Source organism: Rattus rattus, chromosome 8 (assembly GCF_011064425.1).
Source record: "Rattus rattus isolate New Zealand chromosome 8, Rrattus_CSIRO_v1, whole genome shotgun sequence".
Taxonomy (NCBI): domain Eukaryota; kingdom Metazoa; phylum Chordata; class Mammalia; order Rodentia; family Muridae; genus Rattus; species Rattus rattus.
Genome location: NC_046161.1, coordinates 11,784,494 through 11,806,287, shown reverse-complemented (window position 1 = coordinate 11,806,287; position 21,794 = coordinate 11,784,494). Strand labels below are relative to the sequence as shown.

Here is a 21,794-nt window from a genome sequence, read left to right as displayed (position 1 = left end):
GCAGGCTGGTTTTTGTTACCCTAACATTTGAAACAGTAGGAGGGAATCTTCAGTTGGGAAAAACAAGGTTAGACTGTGGGATGCAGAGGATAGCCCCCTGGCTGTTCTTCTGGTTGATAAGCATAACAATATCATTTGTGCATTTAGTATGTGGCAGGCTCCGAGCCCCAAGCTTTTAACTGATTACTTAATTTAATAAGTTTTCATTGTACAGAAATTTAGGGAAGCGAAGTAACTTGCCAAAAGGCATGCAGCTGCCTGGGCTAAGCCTGAGGTGCGAAGGTAGACACACGGAGGCCAGAACCTGCTGCCAGTTGGTGCTGTGCTGGCAGTAACTCCTCCCGCCTCCCTTACCAGATAACCTCCAGGCCCTTCTATTCGGCTGAATTTCGACTTCCAGTCACTTCTGCTTTTTTTTTTTTTATTTTCATCACATAGTATTTGGAGTTATGCAAAAAATGTCTTGGCATTGGATAAGAGAGATGCGTGCCACACCGCGCATGTGAGTCCACACGCCACTGATGTGTTAATGACACCGACGAACAGCATCATTTCCTATGACAGCCTTAATACGGGCTTGCCATCTGCAGCTTAATTTCTCCGAAGAAATTCAATAAGCATTCAAAGCACAGCAAAACAGCTTAGAGATGCCTTCAGGTGCAGAAATGCTCCCTCGAGCTGAGCAGAGTCAGAGAGCAGAGCCCAAGGGCTCTGTGCAATGTGCAGGATGCTGATTGGGAAAAGTGTAAGAACAGATGGGTCTGGGGACTATCCAGACACACTGGCAAAACTGGTCCTGATCATATGTGTGTGCGAACGGGCACATGTGTGCATGTATGCCACAAGGCAGGAACACCAGCTATGGGATAGAATTCTACAGAGCACTGTGACCATTACTCCTTTGTTTGCTGGCACTCCTCATCCTTTACTCTGACAGTGAGTCAACTTGACCCAAATGACCTTTGCCCATCTACACTGTAGCAACCAGTGCTGTGACGGAGAAGGATTGCCTGACCCTCAGAATGCCCCTTCCACCTGTGGGCACCTCTCCCAGTCAGCTAGGCATGAGGGGAAGCTGGAAGTGTTGTGAACACCTATACTTTTCTTTCAAAAGCTGGTTTCCTCCCTTTTGTACTATGGCAGCTACAATCCAAATGGGAAAGCCTCTCTCTCTCTCTCTCTCTCTCTCTCTCTCTCTCTCTCTCTCTCTCTCTCTCTGTCAGAGATGAGAATTGAGACTCCTCTGCTTGCTAAGGCAGACTTAAAAACTGTCATCCACTGGCTAGCACAGACAGAAAATGAAGCGTATCTGTTACAGACCCAGCAGCTGTGGACCGTACTTGTGCCACAGTGTCGCCCTGCTTCTGTTTAAAACACTCTCACTAGCAGAGTTTTAAAGCTTCTATTAGCATCTTGTAGATTACTCTTCATAAAGAAATACACGTGTTGCAGGCTTGTGCTCTGTTGGTGTCCCATGTCAAATTTTCTTAAGAATATTTAATAGCAGCGCTTGTGTGCTCGATGGAGCAGCTCAAGATCTTCACGCGTGATGAGGCAGCCCTTACTTAGGAAGCATGTCAAATGGGGCCAGTTTCCACAATCCCTTTTAACCCCTTCATGACCAATATTGCAGCTCTCACTCTTGCTGCTTATGCTTCTTTATAAGGAATCATACATGCACACACACACACACACACACACACACACACACACACACACACACACGTCTAAGATTCAATCTAATATATGTTCGAACTTAAGATTACATATTTACATATTACCTAGTTATTCTAAGTGTTTATATTTTTAAAACGCACGTATGTTTATAAGTACCTCATATTTGTCTGTGTAACATGTGCATGCTTGGTGCTGATGGAGGCCAAAAGAAAGCATCAGGTTTCCTGGAACTGAAGTTACAGAAGGTGGTGAGCGTGCTGGAACCTAGGCCCTCTTCAAGAACAGCAAGGGCTCTTAACTTCTGAGCCATCTCTCCAGCACAACGTTCCTTTGAAGACTCAAAGCGAAGGAAGGTCAAACTCCTCTAAAAGGAATAAGAGAGGTGACAGTCACCAACATGTAGGGTTTCCCACTAAACACATGTACTTACACTTTAAAGACCATTTTTGCATTTTCCCTTGGGGAAAATCTGAGAATCAGTGTATCACTTGAGGGAAAAACCAAGAAGATCAGAGCACAGTACTTCTTGTCAGTGAGGTGTGACTCGGGACTTTTCTGCAGAGTCAGTTCATAGTTTGAGTGAATACATGCATCACGGCAAGGAAAGCCTAGTACAGGAGCATGAGGTGGCTCGTCACTCTGCGTCATAGCCAGAAAGCAGAGGGGAGCGGTCGGGGATAAATTCTGGTGCTCCTCTCACCTTCTCCTTTATTCCTTGTGTCTAGTCCAGAGCTGTGAGCCACTCACATTCAGGCTGCTTCTCCCCTCTCTGAAACTTCTCTGGAAACACTCTCAGAGACACATTCGAGGACTATATCTCAAATGACTCTAAGTCTACTAAAGTTGACAATGACCAACCATCCCAAGTCTGTCCTTTGTCAACCTAACAAGAAACTCACATGAAATATATATATAAGTTTTCTCCTTTAGGTTACTCCTCAAGCTCACAGACATTTCATAATACATATTCAAAATGCATATATTTTGTTTCCAACAGTCTTCAAGGCTTAACACTTCAAATATTGCCCTAAAGTCTCCATCCCCATGTCTCTTCTGGGACTCAAGATAATATCTTAACTGTCAGGCCATGCAAAGTAAAAATCCAAGTTAGTACTTCCAATATACAATAGAACTAATAGCCAAAAAGAGCTAATACAAGGTTGATAGCAGACAAGGTAAGTATGAACTCCTACAGCTCTGGGACTCTTGGGGGTATTGTCTGGGCTCCAACAGGCTTGGTAGACTTATGCCTCCACTTCTCTTGTCTTCAGCACCCAAGCTGGCTACTCCTGATACCATAAGTTTTCCTTAGAAGACAATCATGGCCCACTCAGCATCTCCATTAAGTGTCACCTGTAGAACCTCATGTACCAACCTTTCGGGCTTCTTTAAGGGCATTTGCCCTTGACACTTCATACCTGGCCTCAATACCTCTCTGGACCATTCATGTAAGCATTCATGACACTGAAATATTTGAATTTTACATGTCTGCCAAACCAGAACATTGTGAACAAGACAGACAAGTTCTCTTACCAACATGAAGTGTAGTCTGGTCTCCTCACATGTGTACTGACCTCTGTGTGCTTAGGTAACAACACCCTTGCCTAATTGACTGTTTTGAATCAGGGACCCATCCCCACCCACTACCAACTGCATTCCCAACTCAATTTCTCTCTCCTTTCTAACAAAATTGCCATTTTTACAAATAAAAGCCTTTGCTGACTGGTGTCTTGTCCTCAGGTCACCTTTCCTATTGTCCAAGTGAGAGAACGGGTTTTCCCTTTAATGACAATAATCTCTTTAACAATAATAGCAACTTTCTTCACAACTACCTTGCCTGCTTTAAATTCACACATGTCCTTTTCCTCACCAAGCTGCATATTTCCTACACTCTTTCCCCTGCTTCAAAGTTTACTATGATCAGTAGTTGATAATCATGACCCAGCCTGGATGTTATATTGTCTCAAATTTTCTTCTACAAAAATTTAAATGCTAAGACTTGCGTAGCATGGGAAGTATGTTTCCAAATTCTCTGTCAGAATGTAACATGAACAATCTCTAACCTAATTCTCTCCTGACCCTTCTAATGTTGTATGCGAAGTTTTCACCTCCTGCCTACCTGCTTTATGGTTTTTCAGATTCGCACCAGGATGGTCCATTAAACTCCACTAAACAATGGTCTTGGTCTTCTTTAGCCCATAAATCCAAACTCTTTCATATTTTTCCTACAAACTAGTTCAAGTTCCTATGAACCTCATAGTCAGATTATCACACCAACAATCTCACTTCAAGGTAGTAATTTTCAGTATGAGTTATTTCTTTATTGCTCTGATAAAATGTCCTACAAAAGCATTTTAAAGAAGGAAAGTTGGGAGGAACTCATAGTTTAAGGGATGCAGTGTGTTGTGGTGAAGACATGGCAGGAGTACGAGCTGGTCATACTGTGGGTGCAGTCAGGAATGGTCTCTTTGTCCCATTCCTATTCAGTCAGGGAGCCAGTCATCTTCCCTTTGCTTGTGCTCTATTAAAAAGAACTCTCCAACAAACAGAGAAAATTTCTGGGTGCCCTTGGAGTTGCATCTATGCACCCAACCAACACTTGACCTGGGTATGTGGGCAGTGGGAACCATCTTAAGTCTTTGGCTTCTAGAGCCAGAGAAAAAATAAACCCCCTGCAGCTGAGTGTGGGAGGAAAGATCAGGGAGGTTGCACAGGAAGAGTAATGACTGGACCATCTGCAAGTGTGAGGAAGAGTTCAGCAGACTGCTGGGCATGGACATAGGAGATTAGTCACTAAACATGGAGAGTACTTAGGGAAGCTCTAATTCTAGTTAGATGTTTTAACAGCAAGGCCAACATTCTGCCCTCCAGGAGAATTATGCTGAACCAGCCAAGCCCTGCACTTGTTCAAGTAGCACACACAGTAAATGTGATGTCCTGTTAGTACTTATGCAGCTGTGACCCAGGACACCCGCAGGGAGGGAGAGAACACCAGGGGAAAGAAGACATTCTTCAAAGTGTCATGCTTCTGACCACAGCTACTTAGAATGTCTTTGGTCCTTTGGATCAGGCAGCCTCACGCAGTTCTTGGTCTGCTTCTCAGAGAAAGCTTGTTAGAGTTTCCTGCCTCCTGTTGACCACCTTACTGAATGTCACTTACTTAGGGCCAGCATCTCTACCCCTCCTAATTAGCAGCTTATATAAGAAATCATATCAAATTATGTCTTTGTTCTTATATTCCAACCACACTCCAAAATGGGCCTCTGGTTTGTTTTTGAAACTAGAGTTCATCATTTAAGTCTCCATATGTATGTGGGTATCTCACATGTGTATACCATTTTATGTGTGATGTCCACACCTCTCTCTTCTGTAAGTTTAAGAGATTCCTTACCACATGGCTGAGTCTGTGTGACTGAAAGGAAGTCTTGCTCTGTTTTATCCTTTGCTCGTTTTAAGACTCAGTGTGTTTACGAACAACATAAGCGTGGAAATGAGGCTGGTCTTTCTAAGAAATCCCTCTGTACTGTGAATGGTGAGTTCTGACTGTAGAAAAGCCTTTAAGGAATTGTTGTCCATTGAAAAAATATACCTCTCTATTAAATAAACTTTACACATTTCTTGGTTTTCTTGGAACTGAGCAGATAACAAGTCTTGATTTTCAGTACAAATAATCAGAAATTATTGTTCCAGCACAACCTGCACCAAAAGTTCATTATTTTTCATATACAAACTTGGTAACTGTTTATTCTCTGAAACCCCAACTCATGACTGATTGCTAAGCTCATTCATTCATTCACTCACTCACTCACTCATTCATTCATTCATTCAAATATCCCCACTTTACAAATATAAAGATTTGTTAAACCTGAAAGACAGTTTATAATTTCCCATGGATTTTTGACCACTTTGTAGATACATGACTTATAAAAAACAGCATCTCCCCATATGAAGTAAGCAATTTAACAGTTTTCAGATTATATCACCTTACTGATAGATAAAGGACTCTCCTTACTCTCAAAGGAAACAATATACCTGCCTTACTCAGGGTTTCTATGCCTGCACAAACATCATGACCAAGAAGCAAGTTGGGGAGGAAAGGGTTTATTCAGCTTACACATTTACATTGCTGTTCATCACTAAAGGAAGTCATGACTGAAACTCACAAAGGGCAGGAAGCAGGGGTTGATGCAGAGTTCATGGAGGGATGTTACATACTGGGCTGCTTCCCCTGGCTTGCCCAGCTTGCTCTCTTATAGAAGCCAAGACAAACAGCCCAGGGGCGGCACCACCCACAATGGGCTGGGTCTTCCCCCCTTGATCACTAGTTGAGAAAATGCCTTACAGTTGGGCCTCATGGAGGCATTTCCGCAACTGAGGTTCCTTTTTCTGTGATAACTTCAGCTTGTGTTAGGTTGACACACAAATCCAGCCAGTATAGTACCTATGAGTAGATCCTCACTATCCCCACCCAACCTCACTTGCTTGTCGACTGATCTCCACTTTTAACTCTTTCTGCCTGTCTTTTACTTTTATCTGTGAACACATAGGGACAGAAGGCCAGAATCCTGGGGTGTGCACGGACTTCTCTCTGGCTTCCCTCCAGGAGCAGAAACTATTCAGCGTCTCAGCTCCAGCTCACTGTTGAGTAAATTCAAGTTTCCAGGGAGTCCTGTCTCCTTTCCTATGAGCTGATAAACACATCTGAGAAAGACACAGATGGAGGACACTGAATTGCTCTCTCAGATCCTTGTGAGCATTCTAAAACTATGTGAATTTCCTGAAGACTTCCCCTAAAATTATCAGGCGGGAAAGCTGACAGTTGCCCTGGGCATTCATGCTGAGTGAGCCCAGGTTGCAGAAATACTGGTAACATGAGAGCACTAAGGGGAGCAGAGGTCAGCAGTACCTGCTCTTCTTTGCCTAGAAGCTCCACAGATGTGCAATAGAGACAGAACTCCTCCCTCCAACCACCACAGCACAACATGCTTATCACCTTCATAGAGCAAGCATGACCCTTTCCCATTGTGTCTTACATTGGTCTGGTCCTGAGAAAGCTGGGGGTGGGAAGAAAGCCTCTCCCACTGTATGAGAATAGCCACTACCCCTCATTTGGAAAAAGCCTTCCTGACATATGTCCTTGTCAGACAGCATGCTCCATAACTGAAGAGTGTCCATTAGACCAAACGGAATCTCAGTCCATTTGAACCCAGGAGCCATGCTTCTTCTCTGCCTTTCCTTATAGCAACATTTGTGTGAGGATGAGCAGGTAGAAAGATGAATGTCAATGAAGTGTCAGTCAGATTCAGCAAAGAAGAATGGGAGTGGACAGCGTCTTGCCATTGGGTGCTGAGGACCATGTTAGTCCTCATCCCCAGAGATTCTGACACAGGAAACTAGAGACACAGTGGAGTAACAGATCTGTGGTCTTAAACTTCCATGGGGCATTGTGATGGTCAAGAGAAAGGGAAGTCATTGACGTTGTCTCGGGACACTGTTGGGGTAGTGTTGAAGGTAACCAACTCCACACAGAGAGTACGCCCACCTTAAACCATCAGAGAGTTCAACAAACCCAAAGGCAAATTAGGTCCCTCTTCTTTATTCTAGGAACAAGATGCGTAACAGTCTTGGGAACAAATGACAGAGCCTTCCCAGCATATGCCCATGTGTCCAGTGGAAAATTGCAGACTTGGGAACAAAGAATTATAATGGTGACAGAGGAAGGAAGTAGGCATGTGGCATATCAGATGGCCCAACACTTGAATCAAATTGAAAGTAACCTGTGGGTACAACTAGTTCTTAATACTGTGTGGTATACATCAAGTTTGCCAAGAATATACATTTCAAGTGTTCTCACCACAAAATAAGTACTTTATGTGATTGATATATAAGTTCGTTTGGTAAACTTTTCCACTTGTCACTTATGAATTCTATGCCCCATTAAATACACATCTTTATAGTCAATCTACAATAAAAAAGAAAGAGAAGAAAAGAGAAGAGAAGAGAAGAAAAAATCTAGTGTGGGACACACAAATGAGTTCTTGGTACTGTGATTGAAGCACAGGTTTTGTTTCCTTGTTGGGTGCCAGAGCAAGGCGGGTGTGCCAATTTGTAGATGACTGTGCTACTCTACATGGGACATTATTTTGGATGCCACCAAAGCATCACTTAACTTCCTGTGGCCTCTTGTTTCTCTAGAATCCACATCCTCTCCATATTAGTCACAGCTCAGCAGCCTTGGGTCAAGAACTCCCCTGTGGACCCCCAGAAGCTTTCATATACATTTTTTTAAAATTCTTTCCTAGTTAATCAACACACACCATGAAAAAAATCCCAGCTCATATTTCCTTCAGAGATGTTATAATGGAAAGTAAATTTGGGTTCCTAATTGCCATTTCACAATAAGAATAATAAATTTGTGCAATAAGCCAAGAGGTCTCGAAGTTCTGCCTTCTCCTTACCTTTGTCCTTATGGACACTAGAGAAGATACAGATCTTCCCATGGGATACTTTAGTATAAAGATCCAAAGTCATAAATAGAATGGTAAAATCACAGTGAAGTATTGGTTGTAAGAGCCTACTGAATTTGGGACAATTATGTGTACAAGTAGCTATTGCAGAAATCACTTCCTAAATATAACTCAAAATACGTAAGTATAAAAATTAAACAAGGCAGCGTAGCAAGAATCTAGTCAGTGTCAACCACCGATTAATAACCTAAGGACCTGTAATCTGGCTCCTACAGAGGAGCTGCATTGCTGAGTAAATGAGTATTTGGGCTGTTCCTTCGTTAGAAAAACAAGGTTTCTTAGAGAATGTTTGCATTCTTCCCAGACAGCAACGGTTCTTCTGAATTTCCCACAGTTCCTTAGCATATTTGTCCTTGCTTTAAGGATAGGTCTAAGCATCCCTAGGAACCGGTGGGTTGCCATTCTCTATCAATTTTTAGCTTTCCCTTTAACCAAACCCTTTTTTTTTCCATATTCAATGAGCTGCTCGCCCCAGATATTTAAAAGTCAAATATTCTCATTTCTACACAGGTCTGATTACCACGACTTCAAGGAAATTGGATCGAGAGCAGCAGGCAGAACATTTTCTTGAGGTAAGTGCATAGAAAGAAGCAGCTCTCATTAAAATTGACTTTCACTAACCACCCCCTCCCCAACCTTCATCACTGAGGAAGAACCTTACGGCTTCTAAGCAGTGGGTTTCCAAGGCAGGTGCTCCTTCTGGCCTGATTGATTCGGAATTTGGAGTTTTTCAGTGCAGTCCTCTGTAAGCCAAGCAGGACTCAAAAAGAGAACTTAGACTCTGTTAAGGACAGGCAGGTGCCTGCACGTCTCTGCCTGAACTTCAGACTCCCACCAATAATAGGAGAGCATTTGGAGCAGAGCACTGTGGGCCTCAGCTCCAGACACATACAGGGAAGAAGCAGCCTCACTGCACTTAGAGCGAGGCCCTTCGGGAGGACCCTGCTCCCCTCATTTCTCTTCCTGGAGAGATGGCTGAGGATGAGAGGTGCTTCTTGATTCACAGCCCAAGATGACTGTTCATGCAGCTCTACAATCCATACCCATAATTCATTAAGACAGGAGCAGCCATCCACAGTAGAAACTCTAAGAGCATTGCTTCTGAAAGGGAGGTTAAAAAGAGTATAAGGCAACAGATGAGAACAGAGACATGAGCGAGGTCTATGGCCTTCTTTCTTTCTACGCATTTCCAGGGTCTTTGTTGGGAAGCCGGAAGGAGTTTTGTAGTACCATGATTTAAGTTTGACGGTGTGCTATAGAATGGCTGATGATGCTCAAATTTGAGGACAATATTCAGAGCTGATAATGTGCACATGACTTTGAAATATTTCCTTTATCTCCAAGACTTGCACACATATACCACACCTGCACACATACACTCATATACAACTACATGCCTAGACACATATGTGTGTATATATTTAAGTGTATAGATATGTATACATATGTACATACATACACAGGACCACATATCTATACACTTGTACACGCACCTTTATGTCTAGACACATTTGCATACTTTATACACACACCTACACATCCCTACAAACCTACACTAGTACACACATACATGTATTTACACATAGACAACTCTCACAGCTTACACAGGAATCTCTTTGGAGTCCTCCTTTATTTGTTCATTCACCATGAAGAATCTATTTAAGGAACACAGAGCACTGAAGTAGCTTGTGTAGCTTGAAGCTTTTCATCATGATATATAATTAATCACCCTAGACTCCCATTTCCTTGCCCTGAAGTATGGCAGAGTACGCATAGTATATATACCTCACAGGGACACTCTTAGAATTAAACCCTGTGTTCTATAGCAAAGTAATTTTCAGAACTCCAAGTCCCCTGCATAAGAGAGCATTGTCATTACAGCATAACCCAGTGACAATCTGTTCAAAACACTACCTTTATCCCATAAGGATAAAGACTACAGGCTGACAAAGTAATTATAATAATACTTTTTTCAAAATCCTATTAATGAGCTGATACTCCAACTGACTCAGGTCATCGACAGCTGAGTTGTTTCGTGTGTTTTTCTACTTTCCAGAGAGATCCCAGGAGCCCTGGAGAGGCTGTGTTATGGGGTAGCTAAACCTGTTAGCTCTGAGAAGGAAGAAAGGAAGATATTATCTCATTAGGTGGAGTCCTTTGTGTCCTGGGAGGGTGTGAAACAGCAGGAATGAAGTTGTACTGCAGAGAAGTGATACAAGGTTGGGGGGGGTGGTAGGTCTGCTCCCCATGCAAATCCTCGATGCTTTAAGATTCTTCAGAAACTTAGTATTGAATTGGCATAGCTTGGGGTCCAGATCCTAACTGCTCAAATGATGTCAAATAAAAAGGAGGTAAAGCAGCATAGAATCGAATGTCAAAGAGTCGTTACATGGTTACAATTTATGTGAGATCCTCGGCCCAGCCACTGAGCAGGGTTGAGGAAAGTCAAAGCAGTTATTGAGGTCTGAGCTAGTAGCAAGTAGTGATCTAAAGACAGAACCCTCAGGTGTACTTAAGTTTATGTCTATTCTCGGAGAAAAACAGCAATCCTGGGCAACTACACATGCAGTCTAGCTTCTGCCTGTGATTAGGCATTAACCAGTCTCTCTACAGACTGAGGGCAGGGATGATTAGCCATAAGATAGTCAAAGGAAAAAGCCACTAAAAAGGTAGCAAGGAAACGCAAGAGAGGATGGGGGAAGCTCTGTTAAAAGAGGTGACATTTGGTGGCTTGAGTCTGAGACTCTGTCCAAGAAACAGAGAGTACAGAAGAGTGTCAGTGGGGAACATGGGCAGAAGGTGATGTGGGGAAAGTCAAAGTGAAAAGCAAACAGATCTTTGCAGTTAGGATCCCACGGTTTTCCCTGAGTGGGGCAGAAAGCCATTAGCCTTTGACAGGTTGATTGCAGGATAGAGCTAGGGTAGGGCAGTGAGGACAGTGGAAGACTATGGGGAGCTTCTAGTGAGACCCAGGGCCAGCAGTGTGGTCTGGCGGAGGATGAGAACAGTGTAGGCCACGGAATGAATTATCTATTCCAGACCCCATCGGAGATCCAGAGACAGGCTCTGGATCATTCGAACCAGTGGGCCGTGGGGTAAACCTCATTGCCTTCTTAGTTCCATACACATTGTCCTCAAAAGTCTGCTGAGACTCAAAAGCTGCATCTCTGTCTCTCTGTCTGTCTCTCTGTGTCTTTCTCTCCTCTCTCTGACACTCTGAAACGATTATTCACATATAGATAGATATAGACATAGATGTAGATAGATATAGATGTGTGTGTGTGTGTGTGTGTGTGTGTGTGTGTGATTCTAGAGTTCTAGTTTAATTGTGTGTGTCTTGTGTCCTGATTCTGCTCCTCTTTTGATTTTGAAATGATTCTGTGTTTGGAGCTAGATGTTGCCCTCTTTCTATCTGTTTCCACTTCTTCATCCTCTCCTCTTCCTCTTTTCTTTCTCTTACTTTCAACCTTTAAACTGTGTATTTTACAGCCATTGTATTGTTTTTGTAACATCACAGGAGAGTTTGAATAACACTGATTTATATTTTGATTGATCTTGCCTTAAGGTAGTCCTGCAAAATGTTATAATTGGCAGTGCAGACTAGAGTTCTCCACTGTGCACAGATTTTTGTAAGTGCTGATCCATTTGGAGAGTACTGAGTATGGGAATCATTTTCTTCAAAGTTTAATTGCCTGAGGAACACTGTGATCCTCTTATGCTCATAGGAACCTCTAGGTCTGTTCGACATCTCGCTTTTCCAATAAAATGAAGTTGACTCTCCTCGAAAGAGTCGGTTTAGAAGCCAACAAGGCACGCATACCCTGTGAAGAAACCCAGAGGACATGAGTGGTTGGGTGTTGGTTGCTGTCTTCATGAGAGGAGGCACGTCAGTTTATACCTTAGTTAAAAATACTCCTTTTTATTGTGTGTAGGACACATGAGCTCGTGGTTCTGTAGGGAAGTCACATTAACATGAACGGTCATGACTGTTGTGACTCACATCTGTGACCCCATTATTCAGGAGGCGGAGGCAGATGAGCCAGAGTTCTGACTAGGCTAGCCTACATAGCAACACTGTCTCATCAAACGGTCTATGGATATCAGAAGTTGGTTCTTATCAGAATCCAGAGAGCTTGCCAACACAGTGAGAACATCAAGAAACTGCAGGCGGACTTGCATGTGCAGCACCTGCTTCCTCCATGATTCCTGAGTGTTAATTCTCACCTGGCTTGGAAGTCACTCACGTGAAAATACTCCCCTGATCTTCGCTCACCTCCATAAATACAAAAATAGATTTGTAGTTCACATATTCAAACTGGAGACAACCCTTGACAGGCAATTGTGAGTGTGGTGCCAGAGGCCAGTTCCAACACCCAGATGTAGTGTTGGAAAAGACACATTAATTAGTGACTAAGCACCACGGCTTGGTGGTTTTAACTGTGGTCTGTATTGCTCCCTTTTCAGAGAACTCGGGGGTGAAAAGCACCAGCTCTTTCTTGTGGTATAAGCACTGATGAAAACGGGCTTCTTACCTATCAGATGCGGAGTCACCCCGAGGGCATGAAACTCCGTTTCTTGTAGTTTTGAATCAAGGCCATGTGGAAAAGGCTGGCATTCAATAGCCTCTCAGAGCTCAAGAGCAGTCTTACACCTCTCTAGATGCCATGTTCCTCACCCGTGAAGAGGAGTGACATTCCTCACGAGTGAAGAGGAGTGACATTTTCTGCCTCTCACTTGGTGTGAAGAGTAGGTGAAATGACACCCGAAAGATGCTCAGGGTGTGGCTGTTAGAGAATGTGTGTCTGTGAACAATGGGGGTGTGGTCAAGACAGACTGGCTTTCTTGCCTCTGTGTTCTACACCTGGGAAACTCTGAATTCAGTGTGTGTGTGTGTGTGTGTGTGTGTGTGTGTGTATGTGTGTATGTGTGTGATGTAGCTGGTGTCATTCTAGACAACGTGGGGGTCCTATCAGCACTAGGGAGAACATGTGAGCTCAGAGATAGATGCCAAGAGTACTCCGCCTCCTTTCGTTTGCCAAGTTAAATTATCTCTAGCCACAATTTTTCCTATCTGTAAAATAGAAGTAATAGCATCTGCCTTATATTTACAAGGTGCACAAAGTCAGGCACCCACAAAGCCTCTAAAACATTGCTAGCCCCTCCCTTTCCCATCTCCTTTCTCTCTTGTCTTCAGAAAACACTGTTATCTTTTGTTTATTTTTTGTAACTGCTTCAGCAGTTGACTCTCTGATATTGGTTTGAATATGTGTATACACACACACACACACACACACACACACACATATATATATATATATATATATATATATCCTTGTGTGTCTGTGTGATTATAAAGTTCTAGCTTCATTGTGTGTGTCTAGTTTCTGCTCCTCTTTTGATTTTGAAGTTATGCTCTGTTTGGAGCTGAATGTTCTGATTAAAATCTCCCAAAGTGAACAGAAACAGTATTTAATTTACGAATCAAAAAATACGACAGGACCCAGTAAGCAGTGTAAAGACAGCCAGTGAGAAATTATGCTGGATACGTGTATAACTTGAAATTGCTAAGAGAACGTGGGGAGACTGTATTGCTAACATTGGCGTAAATATGAAATCACATCAGGGATGTCTATGGGGCCTACAGCCGTGTGCATTATTCAGCATCTGTCACTTTCACAAACTCATCCATCATCTTCTACAGGATACACCTCACGTGGCTATGACTTTTTCCATGCCTGAAAGTCTCTTCACTTTCTTATTAATTAAATTTGTCCTTTGACAATTTTATTCAGGTAGGCGACGCCTTCTGATTACTCTCTCCCCAACTGTAAGAGAAATGTGCTGTACTCTAGTAAGTTCTTAAACTACTTCCTCTTGCCTCCAGTGCAAATCCATTTGCCAGTCAATGTGTCTCCGGGAGACTTCCCTGCTTTGGCAAGCATCTGCTTTTGAAAGGATGATAATTTGTGTAGAAAAACAAATACAAGACAACTTCAATCTCCTATTTCCAGAATTTATCCTTAGAGGAGTGGAAGGCTGTCTCCCTAGTGTCCTGTGTTAGCCACATTTCTTGTGCTGTGAAGGAGAGATTTTGTTCCTGCCACCCACTCTACATAGAGGATAGTACTGATTGAAGCACAGCCCGTGTTCAAAGAGAAGTTCCTAAATCACACTCCCCTACTTGCAATCCATCGCCCACAGGAGGTGATAAATATCTTGTTCAGAAGGAAGATCTTAGATTTTCATGAGGCACCACTGTAATCCTGATGTACAACTGAACACTTTCAAAGAATCGGATGCATAAAGATTAGGGAAGGAGCTAAGCCCTGTGCTATGAGATGGTGTATGCTTCCAGGTTACTACTTTCAAGTAAAATGTAAAGATGTCAATATATGTTTACAATGTATAAAGCTCTTCAGACCAGGCAGCTATAGTCTGACAAATCTAGAAAGTCTTCTCAACTGTAGAGAGACATGATTCTTTCTATGTCACCTCCCTGTGGGGAAGACTCTTTTAGGCAAAAGTGTCACTTTTCTAAGCTTCAGGACCCTCAGCCAAAGCCTCTGAGGAGATGAAAGAGAAGCCAGGATGGCCATTGAAATTCAAAGCTCTACTCTGGCCTTATTGGGCAGAGAGCCAAGCCAGCAGCAGACAGGCTCTCACAATGTACAGGAATTGGAGACTCTTTTGTTTGTTTTGACGTGAGAACGTGATAAGGGTTTTTATTTGTTCAGCATTTATAAAACAGAGAATGATGTTACGTATCTATCAGCCAGAGCCAGAACATGAGGGTGCCACCTTTGCATGAAAAAAAAAATCACAGACCTCCCCTGCCCAAGGCCATGACAAATCCATGATCTATACTTCGATACATGTGCAAAGCCATCTGCCCATCTTCAGCAATGTTTCCAAGGGCAAAGCATTTAAATGTCCCTGTCAGAACACAAGGCATTAGCATAGAAGGAGAAGGATACTCAATTTCTCATGTTTTAAAGCATATGCATCCACACACAAACACAGAGAGATAGAGACATACATGCATATGTGTAATATATGAACCCGCATGCACACATACACACTACATATACAGTCATATGAATACACGCAAACATATACATACATATACATATATGTATGCACACATACACACAAATACATATTCACACAGACATATATACACACAGACATATGTACAACATACATATACACACTCAGACATATAGAAATTATACACCTATGTACACATACACTCGATAAATACAAATGCACATTCACATATATATACTACATATGTATATACAAATACAGTTATATACACATACATACATTCACATGTGTGCCCACATGTCCACATACATATGTACACATATGCATATACTTACACACATATATGTATATACACATGCTTACACATGTTCATATATGTATCTATATACACATAGAAACACACACTACACACCCACCCTTCCTACTCACACAAACATACATACAGACACACACACACATAACAAACACATGTGTAAGGGAGAAAATAACTAAATTACTCTAAAACTCCTTTAGAATTTTAGAAGACAGATTTTAAGGAATATAGTTATTCTGAATTGTGCAATAGCTTCAAACACATAACTCTGATGTACAAAAATGTAGGGTACAAAGAAAATATCCATTTCAGGGAAGAGAAAAGGGGAAAAAGAGACACTTGGAAGGACATAAAAGCTAGGAATAAGGAAATTTAATAGCGTCCATAATTTTCCCAACCAATAATAACCACCTTTTCTATTTTGTTATGTGATTTTTTTCAGAATATTTTTGCATTTACATGCATACACATATTTATTACATAAAATCTTGCATAAAAGTTGTCAAATATGACTAGAGAGAGGACTTAGTGTGTGATGGTCCATGATTCACCCAAGAATGATACTCCAGACACAAATAGTATGTAAACACAAAGACCTCCCATTACCAAGTGAGCTCCCAGGCCATATTTAAAGCACATTAAAGGAATTCCAGGCGTAGGTGACCTTATCTTGCTCTATCTCTAGGCACATTCCAGAACCATTACCAGAGTGTAGGGAGGTCTGGAAACTGTTCCTGCGGAAATCTGGAAACAGATGCTGGCCCATTGTCCTTACCTCAGGCCAGGTGGTGAGGCAGCTTCTGAGGCCTGGATTTGCCTAGACTTGCCCAGTTCTTGGAATCAGAGATGTAGGCCTAGTCTCCTGAACTGCCCGTTTGAAGCCTGTCATAAGAGTTGGCCTAACATTCTCAAGCGGCCATTTGCTGCTTCTTAGGCCATTCGCTGCTCTTGTAGAGGACCAGAATTCAGTTTCCAGCACTCACATCACAACTCCGAGAACTCTAAAAACCTGGTGCCCTCAGTTAAACTCACTTTCACACAGCCTTAAGATGTGGTTGTGGGAGAGGGATGGCAGGGAAAATAATATACTCCTATGAAATGCCCTGGTTTGGGGGTAAAATACAAGTAAATATATAATTTTTGGATGACTGTTGAGACTAAAGATTACACGATCCTTTAAGACTGTTTTTGCTTCCTTCCTGTTTAAACTTACTAGGATCTTAAGTATAGCCTAACTGAGCTGAAAAAGCATACCTCCCTCAGGTTGATGTTTTCTATTTCCATCCATTTGCCTGAAAATTTCATGATGTCCTGATTTTCAATAGCTGAATACTATTCCATTATGTCAATGAACCACTTTTCCTCATTCATTCTTGGCTTGAGGAGTATCTGGGTTGTTTCCAGTTTTCGGCTATTTTGAATAAGGTCGCTACCACCACAGTAGAGCGTGTGTCCTTGTGATAGGGTGGGGCATCTTTGGAGTACATGCCTAGGACCGAGTGGCAGCTAACCGTCACAGCTAGATTTACATAAGAGAAGCTCTAGATTCTGGGACTGTGGCGGACATTTCCAGAGATGTGAATAGGAAGCTGTAGATAAATTCACTTCAGAAACACAAGAAGAGACTACATCTGCGTAGAAGCCAACTGAGGAGAAAACTGAGTTTGTACCCTTTAGCTCACGTTAGAACATCACCCACCATGAATTGATTTGACCCCCATCGGACAGAATTCATGAAAAAGAGACAAAGTAGAAATCAGCATTCTGACCAATTTGCATCTGACATTACATGCTAAGTGCTTGCCCCTTCACACAGGTATGTGGACTGACGGCTGGACGCAGTACTTTAAGGAAGGAAGAGTATATACATGCTAGAATAAGATCAGAAATGAACTCATGATCACAGGGATGATGGGTTATAAGTTCAAAACCACAAGAGTTATCAGCACGGGAGAAGCATTGTCCCACTGCCTCCTTGTTCACTTTTTAATTGCCACACATTTCAGTCACATCCAGATGTTCTATTATTGTGGCTACCAATCTGGGAAATTACATTGTAGTCACTTTCAAAGCTGTCAGAACACGAAACTCAACAATGACAGTTTATAACCCATTTTCTCTTAAGTGCTTAATTTTTTTCTTAACCCTGATGGGTTGACATTTGCATAAAGAAAGTCAGGCTTCTTAAACTGAGTTATCCTCATATATGTAAAGTTGCTCTTATGGGTCCCCACAAGTGTATTGATTCTTCTGCACATGCCTCAAGCCCATCCTAGTTCACCTTCTCTCTTTGTACTTGGGCCATTTGAAAAATGGAAATTGCTTGAACCTTCAAATTTAAAAAGTTGGATTTTATGAAGAAATTCTTTAAATGCCTTTGATGCCTTCGGAGTGTGTGTGTGTGTGTGTGTGTGTGTCTGTGTGTGTGTCTGTGTGTCTGTGTGTCTGTGTGTCTGTGTGTCTGTGTGTGTGTCTGTGTCTGTGTCTGTGTCTGTGTGTATGTGTGTGCACGCATGCACAAGTGCACACGTTCTGAAAACTGAAGGCTAATTTAAAAATCTTAGCATTATTAATTTTGAAAGTGCATGTTTTCCTACCTAAACAGAAAATATAATAGTATAATTTCTGTTTTACAACTAATACGTTTAATATTTCCCAGAAAGTTTTATCTGTGATTTTCAGTTGCAAAGGGATAGAGTTCTTCAGTTCAATGCCTTCAGCATTCTTATGGTAATTTTGAAATTGGGAGACGTGGCTACATTCATAGACGGTAAACTGCAGAGAAGCGGCCACTTTCAAATCAAACAAAGGCATAGAGAACCTTGAGGTACTTTTGAAAGGAGACTGTTTCTAACAAGTCAAATTATAGTGTCTATTCCTAAAGTCAATGAAAGGGTGAGTTCATATGAGATGGTCGCTGTTGCTCTTTTGTGGAAGCTGCTTGCATAATCTGTCTGACTGTGCCTAGCAGCCCATTGAACTCAATAAATATGTAGTGCTGGTAATGTTACTGCTCGGAATTCATTTAGCACTTTCACAGCTTTTGAGTGTCATGATGTTCTGCCTACTAGGTGCAGGGAATTTTAATTTAATGCCCTCTTCGAGCTTTGGAAGTGTAATGACCCATGTAAGGTAATCCTCTACTCTCCAGCAGGACATTTTTGGAGCAAAGCCACAGAATTGTCCAGGAATTCATTAAAAAATCAGAGAAACTTTTCTTCCCACACTAAAATACAGAGACTTAGCTGACTGGCTTTCACAATGTCTCTCTTCTAAGCCATCTACATCATTATTTCCCAACACAAACATACAGAAACAAGAGAAGTAGAGAGTGTTTGAGTACATCTATAATACTTAAAGCTTTCTAATCATCCTCAGTTATACTGTGATCCCAGCCAGAAGTTGGAACAGGAAGAAAATAAATAAATAAAAAGGCAGAAACAAGCCACGTAACTAACCCACCTCACTGAGAAACCTAGAGTTTTCTATAGGCCGGGTAGGTATTCTGCCACTGCCCTACACTCTCCATCTCACAGACCATTTTTATATCAATCATGTCTTTACTGCTGACACTATTTTAGGCATCTAATGGGCACTGCGGACCTGTTTATTTGAAGAATAAAAGATCCATCAAGGGACGTACCAACTACCTATAAAAACTCCTGTTGATCATTTTGTTTCTTCTTCTTCTTTTATTTTTTTTATTCCTTCATACATCACATCCTGACCTGAGTTTCCCCTCCACGTCTCCCAATCCTTCCCTCTCCCCCCAGATCCTCTCCATTTCCTTTCAAAACCAGAGCAGGCTTCCCAGAGATATCAGCAGAACATGGCATAACATGTTACAATAAGACTGGGCACAAACCCTCATGTCAAGGCTGGATGAGGCAACTCAGTAGGAGAAAAAGGGTTCCAAGCACAAGCAAAAGAGTGCGAGACATCTCCACTCCCACTACCCAACAAGAAAACCAAGCGACACCACCAAAATGTATATGCAGAGGTCCTAGCTCAGACCCATATAGGGTCTATGCTTGTCCCTTCTCTCACTGTGAGCTCCAGTGAACACTGCTTAGTTGGTTCTGTAGACTGTGTTCTCCTGGTGTCCTTGAACCCCCTGGCTCTTCTTACAACCCCTTCATCTGCATATTCTGAGGGATTCCCCAAGGTCTGCCTAGTGATCTGTTCCTATCAATTGCTAGACGATGACTCTTTGATGACAACAGAGAATAAGTACTGATCTGAGTACAGCTGAATGTCATTAGGAATCATTTCATTGAATTTTCTTCAAGTCATGTTTGGTTCTATCCTGGGTCTCTGAGCTGCCCCACCTCTGGTTCTTGGGCATCCAGTAGGTGTCAGGCTTGTGCTCCCTCTCAGGACATGAGCCTCAAGATGTACCAATTGTTAGTTGGCCACTCCCACAAGTTCTACACCACTCTTACCCCAGCACACCTTACAGTCAGGATAGATTATAGGACAAAAGTTATATGGCTGAGTTGATGTCCCAGTTCCATGGCTGGAAACCTTAACTGGTTGTAAGATGGCCAGTTTGGGCTCCTTATGTCCTGTTACTCAGAGACTTCATCAAGGCACTCACAGAAGATTCCAGAAGTTTCTACTGCACTGTGTTTGTACATTGCCTCCAAAAGCCCTTCTATTCCAGTATTCTCTCCCTCAGTCCCCCTCATCTACTGCCTTATTCCTCTTGTTCCCATCTCTACCTGTTCCCAGGTCCCCCATAAAATCTATTTTAATTCTCCCCAGGAAGATCTGTGAACTCCCTCACCTAAGCCCTCCCCCCTTCTTAGCCTGCTGTGCCTGTAGATTGTAGCACAGTTATTCTTTACTTTAAAGCTAATGTCCACTCATAAGTGAGTACATATCATGTTTATCTTTCTGGGTCTGGGTTACCTCAGTCTGTCCATTTGCCTGAAAATTTTATGATGTTACCTTATTTTAACAGCTGAGTGATACTCCACTGTGTAAATTTTCTTTATGCATTGTTCAGGTGAGGGACATCCAGGTTGTTTCCAGTTTCTGGTTATTATGAATAACATAATATTAACATAATTGAGCAAGTGCACTTGTGGTAGAATCCTTTGGGTATATGCCTAGGAGTTGTATAGCTGGGTCTTAAGGTAGGCCAGTACCTAGTTTTCTAAGGAAACTTCCAGATTGATTTCTATAGTGGCTGTATAAGTCTACACTGCTACCAGCAATGGGGGAGTGTTCTCATTTCTCTACATCCTCATTATCATGAGCTGTCACAGAATTTTGATCTTAGCCGTTCTTACAGTTATAAGATGAAATCTCAAGCAGTTTTGATTTGTATTTCCCTGATGGGTAAGGATCTTGAACTTTTCTTTGTTTCTCAGACATGTGCTACTCCTCTTTTGAGAATTCTTTGTTTAGACCTATGCCCCATGTTTTTAAATTTGATTTTTTTTTAGTTTACTGATGTTTAGTTACTTGAGTTCTTTATGTTTGTTGGATATTAGGCCTCTGTCAGATGTGGAATTGGTGAGAACTTTCTCCCATGTTGTCCTGTTGATGATGCTCTTTACCTTATAGAAGCTTTCCGGTTTTATGTGGTCTCATTTCTTGACTGTCGTTCTTCATGCCTGTGCTACTGTTTAGAATGTTGTCTCCTGTGCCAGAGTGTTCCACCCTATTCCCCACTGTGGTGGTTTGAATAGGAATAGTACACATCCATTCATACATTTGAATGATTGGTCACTAGGGAATGGCGCTACTATGAGGTATGGCCTTGTTAGAGTAGATGCATTGTTGGAAGAAATGTTTCACTGGAGGAGGGCTTTGAGGTCTCAGAAGTTCATCCAAAGCCTAGGAGATAACAGTTTTCTTCCTGATGCCTACAGATCTATATGTAGAACTCTATGCTATCTCTCTAGCACCATGTCTGCCTGCATAACACCACTCCATAATGATAATGAATTAAACTTCAGAACTTCATGCCAGCCCCAATTAAATGTCTTCCTTTATAAGAGTCACCAGGGTCATAAATATGCTATGATCATAATATGTTCAGCTAATCTGGTTTTATATTGCATTCTTCTACATGCTGACATCCAGTTAGACCAGCACCATTTTCTGAAGATGCTTCCTTTTATCCATTGTGTATTTCTGGCTTCTTTATCAAAGATAGGTGTCCATGGTTTATCTGTATTTATAAATCTAGGTGTTTGATTCAATTCCATTGATAAACCTGT

At 42.0% G+C, this 21,794-nt stretch overlaps 1 protein-coding gene across 4 annotated transcripts in view; it reads left to right on the top strand.

Annotated features, from left to right (window-relative positions):
• Window positions 1–21,794, top strand: part of Fat3 (FAT atypical cadherin 3) — a 456,579-nt gene that overhangs the window by 290,608 nt on the left and 144,177 nt on the right. For all 4 annotated transcript variants that reach the window (XM_032911177.1, XM_032911175.1, XM_032911176.1 and 1 more), the window contains exon 3: window positions 8,715–8,776. In XM_032911177.1, coding sequence (XP_032767068.1) covers window positions 8,715–8,776 — 62 coding nt within the window. The remainder of the gene's footprint in view (window positions 1–8,714; window positions 8,777–21,794) is intronic.